This window comes from Lissotriton helveticus, chromosome 2_1 (assembly GCF_964261635.1).
Source record: "Lissotriton helveticus chromosome 2_1, aLisHel1.1, whole genome shotgun sequence".
In the NCBI taxonomy this organism is placed as follows: domain Eukaryota; kingdom Metazoa; phylum Chordata; class Amphibia; order Caudata; family Salamandridae; genus Lissotriton; species Lissotriton helveticus.
In genome coordinates this window covers 1,338,227,474-1,338,237,281 of record NC_136059.1, presented here as the reverse complement: position 1 = coordinate 1,338,237,281, position 9,808 = coordinate 1,338,227,474, and the positions used below count along the sequence as shown (strand labels likewise).

Below are 9,808 nucleotides of genomic sequence, written 5' to 3'. Positions count from 1 at the left end.
TTTCTAAAAGACTTATGAAAGCTCTGAAAGTGTCATTAGATATGCTACTTAGTCCAATTTGCAATCCAGGGAGCTTTCACTATCAAATTACTTTCTTTATCTGCAATAACAATATTCACTTTAAACCTATTTATACAAAGGTGCCCAGCTGACTGCACTCATTGCATTTCGGCTTCAAGGATGCCACAGCTCTGAGATGAACGACGAGGTAAGCATTGCTGAGCTTCATACACCTAAAAAGTCCACTTTCTTTGTCAAATTAACCAACTCTCTATATTCCATTCAGCATATTTTTCTTCTGTGCTTTCTGACTTTTTAGATGTGGACAATTTTAGCATGAAAAGTAGAGGTCTTTGCGTGTATAACAACTAAACGAGCTGTAATATTGCTATCCTGCCTTCTTTCTTCATAGAACAGACAGACAAACAGAAACAGTTATCCTATTTTCTTATATAAGGCCAAACCCAAGATCTCTTTGGTCTGTATCTTTTCACATCCTCCTCTCCAAATAAGCAGACATGCTTTACTCCATTATTGTTTTCATTCTCATTACCTAAGGTGAACAGATTTAAAAAATCAACAATGGGGTCATTTTGCAAACATAGAAGTAGGACTATAATCTTGCATCAACCACGGGGCACAAAATAACTTCAAGGTAACTGCATTCACAAAGATGGGAACACAGACAATAAAGCACTAAGGAGAATGTAATACAATTTTTACACACAATATCTGTGGGAACTACATTCCTTTCTGCTAAGGGCTGCTAATTAATTCTGCCATAGGACGTAGGCAAGCTCAATGTAGTGAAATTTCTTAACCACAATCCTCCTTGATGGAGAAATAGTTCCTTGTATTTCCCTTGAGACTATCCCTCTCTACTCTGCCACCAATAAAGTTCCCTGTTATACATCTTATTTTGTAGACTGAACTATTTGCTTACACACAACACAATTATGCCACACAGTGGGCTGGTTGTGGCTGCTCAAATTCTTGTGAGGCATGCAGGTGCCCAGGGCTAGTTCTTTCACCTATTGAATTCACTGATAAGGACATAGCAGCAACCAGCCCTAGAGAATATTTTAAGATTAAAGTGAGGAAGCCACAGCCTACAGTAGACAAGAATAGAAGGCGAGGGATCAATGAAGGAGAACCTGCAGTAAATAAGAGTCCCAACCCCTGACTGAGACTTGAAGAAACACAGGGAAGAAGGTGGTTTAAAAACACAGTGACACTGGGGTACTGAGGAATGCGGAGGATCAGCAAAGATCAAGGCAATCTACAGAGGAGATTGGCGCGCTTGTGGGGCTGCAGGGAAGAGCTAGAGGAGAGTAGTGGAAACCTTAAAGAAGTTGAAGAGGCAGAATCTGATCTAACTACACATTCCCTGTAGGAGAAGGCCTCAGCAAATTAGGTCTGAATCCCAGAATATGTTCCCTTTGTATACTTCCATAAACTTACACCCACCACAAAAACATATGTAGAGCCCTCTCATTCTCATAAATCTGTAAAAACACAGAACACTGCAAAGTAAAGCTTTTCTGATTCCATTGTCAGTATATTCCTCAATTTATATAATTGTCTCTACAGCACCTAGGGTTGATTTTGATTTTGGTGGAGAGGTTATTTTGTTGCAACTGATAAGAGTACCCTCTACACCAAACTCGGGATGCATCTGCCTAATTTAGATAATGTAATGTCATAAGTTAAGTTGTTAGAAAATATGCCTTTGGAAACATTATATGTGATGTTAATAAAATGGTGTTATTAACGTTGGCATTTGTGATGTCTCTTCTGATGTCATGTGTAAAGGTTTGTGCCAGTCATTAGGGAGGCTAAGTCATGGTCCTACATGTACCTTAATGTATTCATTATTTTACTGTTTTACTCTGGATGTTGCTAGAGGAAACAGAAATTCAATTTTGTAACGTAGTTCTTGTACATTAGAAACTTGAAATTACAAATACATAAACTAGTGTAGTAGCCCTTCTAAAATAGACGAAAGACCTACTGTACACCATCACATTTTATCAGACAACAAAAACCAGTTGCAGTCTATTATAAAAAGAAATCAGAACGAGATGATGCCCTAGACCGAGATGGAATCCCACCTGGACTGTTTAAAACAGATTTAAGTTATTGGTCTAAAACTTTCCTCCCACCACAGCTATTGTCTGACAAAGGCCGAAATCCCGGACTCTTGGAGAGGCTCCATACTGCATCCAGTTTATAAGAATGGTCCCTCCAACAACCCAATGAACTGCAGGGTGATAGCCCTTCTGGATTGGAGGCAAAATATTTAGCAGTACAATTGTTAGAAGACCTGGTAGCATGGGCTGTAGAAAAAGCACATCGCTCCACTAAATCAAATCAGTTTCCGACCCTGAGTAGGGAATTTTAATATTATAGCCGCTCTGTGGATATTGATAGAGGAGTCACAGAACAGAAAACTCCCATTATTAGCCTGATTCAGCGATCATAAACTTTGATGGAGTATCACGGCGTAAACCGTAATTCCCATTATTAGCCTGATTCATCGATCATAACCTTTGATGGAGTATCACGGCGTAAACCGTGGACCAAGCTCAACCACTTGGGAATTCTACCAAAACTACTACAAGCAATAGATATCTTTTATACAAACAGTTGGTTTCAGATAAAATTAGGTGACAGTTAAACATTATCAATGAAGATACCCGCACCTGACGGATTAAAGCAGGGCTGGCTATTGGCACACCTCCTCGTCAACCTATATATTGAAGACCTGAATGAGGCAATTAGCTTAGAGAACTGACAACCACCAAGACTCACATGTTTGCCACTTCCATACGTACAAAGCGCTGATGATATCGTCTTGCTAAGTGAAACTCAAATTGGACCACAGCATTTAATTTCAGCACACATGGTATGTATCCCAAACATCAGTGGAGATTAGCATAAATAAATCAAAGGGTGTCTATCGCTTTTTGGGGCAACAGGAGGAAAGAAGGCATCTGGTTCCTTAAAGAAAACAAAATAGCCTCCATAGAGACATATAAATACATATTTGGATGTGACCTTTAAAAAAAAGAAAACTACAAAGATCATCTGTTAACATTATGAGCAAATGCAAGCTCGATAACATATAGATTTAAAATCATAAACACAAAGATACATAGCTCATCATTTGAACCTCTTTTAAAGATTATAAAAGCAAAACTGCTATCCACAATAACATATGGAATAGTGGTTTTATGTTGGAAAACAATAAAAAAAAATCTGGAAATAATACAAGCCAATGTATAGCAAAGCATATTTAAGCTTCATAACAGCACGTTTGGAATCTGGCCTAAAAAACAACAAGTAGCCGACAAAGTGGCATTCATAAAACTCAGCTGAAATGCTCCAAATAACACATTAAGTAACATAATCTGGCATGAAATAATTAGATTTAAGCCAAACAATACATGTCACAATCACTTAAATACAGCTTTGGAGACACTCCAATCACACAATATATGGGTACCTGCAGCTACAACAAAGGCATTCAAAAGATTGGGGAACCTACGAGTGAAGCTAATATTGCACAACCAAGAAAAAGACGAATTTGCAAAGAAATCACATGCGTGGATGGTGAAAAACACGCATAACCAGAACAGGCAGCAAGGTTTAGCGCTCATTTTTCGGAGTGTCTTAAATTTAAGTTTTATCGTACCGTTCGGGTGTTTTGCCCACTGAAGATCTAATGCCTAAATGGGAACTGCCCTGGCCAACAGAAACTTGCCCACTGTGTGACTACAAAAACGAAACAGTACTACGCATTTAATGCACCTGACCAGAGTTATTAGACCACCAGAAAAAAGCTGCTTTGACCATATTTCAAAATATTGGAGATACGGACTTGCAGACAAGCAGTAATGAGAGTCCGAATGCACAACACACCAAGTAGAACTGTAAGCTTGTAAAATGTATGAGAATAGCAGCTACTAAGCTTGGAGCAATAGCCTAATCAGCATCCGACAGAGGGCCATCAAAAGACAATATTGTCACTACAAACAGGTCACGACTTTTATGCTTAAAGTACCACGACAATGACGTCTTTTTCTCCGCTATTTTATTGTGATGAATCTTTTAATCCTTTTAAATTGTATAAATATTATGTTTTATAACGGTATGAGTTTTTTGTAATGATTTATATTATTCGCACGTTATATGTGTTATCATTAAACATAAGCTGGTGTAGTCAGCAGTTATCCAAACTGAGTGGAGCGAGTGGGTAACAGCGAAAATGTAAAGTAAATACAGATAGGAGCAAACTTTTTCATAGTTTCAATTTCCCCTACAAAATCGACCTGTGAGTTTTGCAGGAAAACACAAACATCCTATAGGAAACCAATAGGGCATGTTTATGCTAACTTCCTGTAGGACATTCATTTAGTTCAGATGGAAATCCCAGTGCAAATTAGATTGATAAACTAAAAACACAACATGAGCTATCCTGCTAATTCATCCACCTTGGCAGTTTGCATGTTACATGGCACTTTGAGACACTGAGTAGACTTCATAATACAGTTACTTTAAGTATTGTAAGATGAAGCATATTGATGTCAACTAAACTTTATTTTATCTTTCTAGCACACTTTGATACCCAAGTCATAGTCCCTAAGGAGTCTGGCCTTTAGTTAATTGCAGAACCTCTTGTGTCCAAGAGGTGAGTCCCTTTGACGCTATAAACATCAGTGTTGCTTTGTAACTGACCATCAAGCAAAGAAAATACTCCTTGGCATCCCACAGTACTGATTATGGCTGGCATGGCCGGTGCAATAGGCGCTAAGAAGCAGGCCCAATTTATACTTCTTCAGTTGATGCTTGCTAGCACCGTTCTATGTGGGAACGTACTGATTTGGCCCACAGAAGGCAGCCATTGGTTGAATGTTAAGGTCATTATACAGGAGCTAGTCGCTAGAGACCACAATGTGACGGTTGTGGTGTCCTCCGCCTCGCCATATGTGAACCCGAACCACACAGCCTCACGGGTAAAGTATGAAATTTTCCAAGTTCCCTTTGGACAGAACTATGTGAATAACCTGATCGAAGACATTATGAGAGTCTGGATGTACGAAAAGCAATATCTCAATACTTGGCAATTCTACAAGAGATTCAGTGAAGTGGCTCTCCGACTAAATGACTACAACAGGCATATTTGCAACGCAGTGCTGAAAAATAGTGATTTAATGAAGAAACTGCAAAGAAACAAGTTTAATGTACTTTTATCGGACCCGGTCAATATCTGTGGTGATCTTGTTGCCCTGAAACTTGACATTCCTTTTGTTTACTCACTACGCTTCACACCAGCCTCAACTGTGGAGAGGCACTGTGGGAAAATACCGACACCGCCATCCTACGTCCCCGCCACTTTGTCAGAATTTTCCGACGTAATGTCACTGACACAGAGATTAGAGAATATGGTATCATATATTGTCCAAGATGCTGCCTTTCAGTCCATCTGGGGAGAATGGGATACGTACTACAGCAATGTTCTGGGTAAGTCTATGTTGAATTAAAACAATCAAATGTTTTGACAATGTTGAGTACTTTTGTATCACATCCACACCCCAAAGAAAATACAGGATATTCTTTTCTGGGCCTGATTACGAGTTTAGGTGTTATATATTGCAAGGTATGTTATGTATATGTTGCAATAAATAGCACCTATTACAAGTTATTGGGGAATAAGATACAGATTTTGTTGTTTCACACATCAAAAACCTGCATGATACAGTAATCACAGTAGGTTTTTCCTCTGTTAAATTTTGGCAGGTTTGACCTGCCAACATCTAACAAAGGTTGAGTTATTCAACGCCTCTGATGATTATTGGATGCATTAAATACTTTAATACCTGTAATTCGACCCAGGCGTAAACAGGGGCTTACGTATTGGTCGGAATATAATGAGCAACTCGTAATCAGGGCCTATGTGTTGAAGCAGGAGGAGTAGAACAAACCTGATTTGTCACTAGACCAGAACCCAGCACTAGTCCAGTGATGTTTGCCGTGGATGGTAAGTTCAAATGAGCCATATGCACTGTCTCACCAATGACAGAGCACTTTTTGGTGAATTTGTGAGGTATTTATGGAGAGTGCGTACTTTAAAGCTGAGGTGGCGCTAAGTACCACTTGATCAGTCTAAATGCCAATTATCTGTGGAAGATTGCATTGGCCGCAGTGCAATTGATTAATCTTGGCATACCAGTGCACCAGATGTATTCCAATCCAAGGATTTTTACAGGTCTACCTCTTCGAAAAACGTGCACACACAGCGTATGAGCGTACTGATGCCCCTTGCCATATATTTCAGGCCTCTGGGAGGTGCTAGCAGGAACATTTTGAAAATTGCTTCAGCAGGCGGCAGTAAATTGCTGTTTTTTGTAAATCTAAGGGACTGATTCCGATGTGGTTAGGAAAGCATTCCCACTAATGGCCGATTACGATGCGGTTAGGAAGGCCTCCTAATGGCATTTGCTCCTTCCAAATTGGATCGGGAACGTGTCTTCCCCACTGAGGGCCATATTACGATGCGGTTAGGAACTCCCTTAGAAGTCAATGGGAGTCCGACCAAATCGTATCTGGAAGCATCCGGATGCATCATACTCCATCGGTCGGACTCTCCCAATCCGAGTCGGTCAGAAGCCATTTCCAAACCGATTAGATCAGGAAGATTTCCTAACTGCATCAGAATCAGGCCCTAAGTGTTGGCTGCACTTTTTTTGTCAAGCTCTGCTGGGTGCTGTGGTGAGCTAGTCCCCTGAGCAGTGGCTGGACGGTGGGTGACCAACAATGGTGCTTTGGTTTTGGGAGATCGACCATTTCTAAAAAATGCATTTCATTCTTTGCAAAAAAAGTCTTCTTTTAAGGCAACTGTGAGAGCAAGACTCCCGGGAAGTTTTCCTTCTAACTGAAGTCCTGCTCATCACCCTCAGAAGGTTAGAATCTGTACTGTGTGGATTCTGTGTTATGAAATAAAACTTGCTATAAAACACTGGTGTTCTGTATAAACCCAGAGAACTAGTCCAGGGATCATTTATGGACATCAATTCATCAAAATGCCTGGGGTAGCGGAAGTGACATCACATGCCCTTTGACCTTCAATTTATTTCAAACACACTCATGCTTACACATACATATATATTCACACTTACATACACTCTCTTACTTGAACTCACACTCACCAGCAAGCTCACACATTTAAAATACATTTCAAAGCATTTTTTTTACTTACCTCAGCTGCCAGGGAATATCATACTTCAGGTAATTGTACTCCATTTTTTATTACACCAGTAGTGAGTAATGTTTCATTATTCACTATCAGGGTAATAAAGAATTGAGAGAAAACAAAGCAAGTAGATCTCCAACTGAGCTGCCACTGTGCTCCTGGCACTGATGTTGCCCCCTCTGAGGTCTGGGGTCAGAAAGGCAGAGCCAGGGGTTGCAAGGGCCAATCTGGGGCTGCAGCTGCGACCTCTGGCTACCTCTAAATGACATCCATGGAATTATTCAGAATCATTGATATGTTTGCCAGAATATCAGAGTGCAGTTCGTAGTGAAAAAAATAGGTGGCCTGCTACCAGTCTCAGGAGCAAAGACTCATGCTTATTGTGAAAGTTGTATGCTTAAGTGTGACACAAATTGTACCAGTTTTTAAAATCGGATTGTTTCTGCTGGGTTTCTCTAGGTATCAAAACACATATAAAATTAATGTTTTATAATATTAACACATATGATAATTCATATCAACAATCACCATCTTACCATAGCTGTATTGCAAATATTTTCTTTTTAACTAAATATGACATTTGAAGATGGGTGTAAGGGTTGAAAAACCAAGGAGAGATGAGGACCCAGATTTGCGTTACACACTTTTGTGCTGCAGATCACTGGCCTTTTTCATGGTACACAAATCAAAGCAATGCTTTACATCACTATGTGTCACTTTACACCATGTGATCACCCAGCAAACTTTAGTAAATCCACCCTTAGGTGTAGGATTCAACAGCTATCCAAAGTCTTATATTTGTTTAATTTCAGGCGAATTTTATTGAGCAAATTTTTCATAAACAGATGAACAGAGAAAAAAACAAAAAAACAATCAGAGGATACAAGGGTCCAATTTAAGGTATACACTTCAGGTGCGTAGAGTCCTGGAGGATTGATCGTGACGTGAGGGTCTAAAATACAGAGCGAAATCCAGGCAGCAGATGGTAAGTGAGAGCAAAACCACATATGGAAATTAGATAAACCCATAGGAAGTGTGATATGGCGTAAAATTAAGCGATAGAAGAAAAGTAAAGGAAGCAAAATAAAAGGGATAAGAAGGGGCACTAGTAGATATAGAGACAAAGCAAATGTATCAACATGTAAAATCCAAGGAGGTCCTAATGTTTATAAGTGCAGGTGCATTCCAGGTCATAAGCTCCTCTCAATCCAAGAGTTCAGTTAACAGTTTTGGAAGGAGATATTTTTTAACACTGTCCGCATTGTTGCCGTTGAGTGATCATAGCTCTAAGTTTCATTAAAATCCCTCCACCCTACCCAGAAAGAGGTTCTTTATTTTTCCAGCCCATAGAAATCAAATTCTTAGCTATCTAACGTGACTTCCAAGATAAGTGGCAATCAAGCAAAGCTTATCTACAGAGGGAATCATGCACCTGCAACTCTCCCTTCTTCACATCTTATTTCAATTGGCCACATGTGCAGGTGCATTGTAAAAATCGTAGATAGTCCAGAATTGTTAGGATTTGAAGTATACGGAGACGATAACTGAGAGCAAATCAAGAAGGACTTCCTTGAAACAAGAGGTAACATTCAAGATATAGAGTGAGCGCCTGATGCACCAAGGGCCTCAACGCTCCTGGCGGAGGCCCTTCAGTTGTGGGGGAGTCTCTTCACTCAGGCGGAATCTCCGCAATGAGAATTCTCATTGTCAAGAGTCCGCCTCAGGGGCGGAGAGTCCCCCAGGAGTGCGGTGGCCCTTTGTGAATCAGGTCCTTAGTGTGCTCCTCCCTCCCTCCTCTTCGGAATGTGGATTACGTTCCCTTCTAGAAAACAGTCAAGGGATGCCATGCTAATAGGTAATTACCCTCTACTGATTACATTAATAATTGTGAATTCCTACAATAGACTATATGAGACGGCAAGGATTCACTGGAATAGTCCATTATTTGTAGAATTAGAAAATTGCCGGATTTCTAAGTGTGAATTCATGCTTCAGTGAATTAAACATCTCATAGTTATGACCATGAAATCAATTACTAATGTACCAAATGTCTTTAGTTTACCATAAAACGCAAAAAGTTTCTTTAAAAAATGATTCTGAATTGGGGTGCCCCAAAGGTAATCTACTGCATAAACAGTGGAAATTGTGAAAACCCTGGCAGTAGGGGAGAGTAAAATCATTCAAAGGACCTGCACACCATGGAAGAAAACTCCCATAGTGTGAGGATCATTAGGTTTTGCTTTTAAAAAACAAAATGCTGTTTGGGGTTTTGTTCTTGAAGAAATAAAAATAAGTTAAAGGTTTGACAGGTGGCCGTCATGTTTGACGGAGCCATCCATCAAACGTTTAGCATATTTACAGTAGCCTGCCATGATGGCGGTTTCTGTCAATCATTAGAGTTCGGTCGGCCTGATGGAGTAAATACCACCCTACAAACTCTAAATCAGGCCTATATTCTGTAATGAGATGTTTTGTAAAAGCTTTGGGGCATATTATCAAGAACGGCGTTAAAATTATCGCCGGTTTAGCAGCACAAAACTGCCGCTAAAGCGATAA

The 9,808-nt window shown here is 39.9% G+C and overlaps 1 protein-coding gene across 1 annotated transcript in view; it reads left to right on the top strand.

Moving 5' to 3' along the window:
- Positions 1-4,781: 4,781 nt before the first annotated feature.
- Positions 4,782-9,808, top strand: part of LOC144818641 (UDP-glucuronosyltransferase 2A2-like) — a 370,404-nt gene continuing 365,377 nt past the window's right edge. The window contains exon 1 of the mRNA XM_078676264.1: positions 4,782-5,523. Coding sequence (XP_078532390.1) covers positions 4,782-5,523 — 742 coding nt within the window. The remainder of the gene's footprint in view (positions 5,524-9,808) is intronic.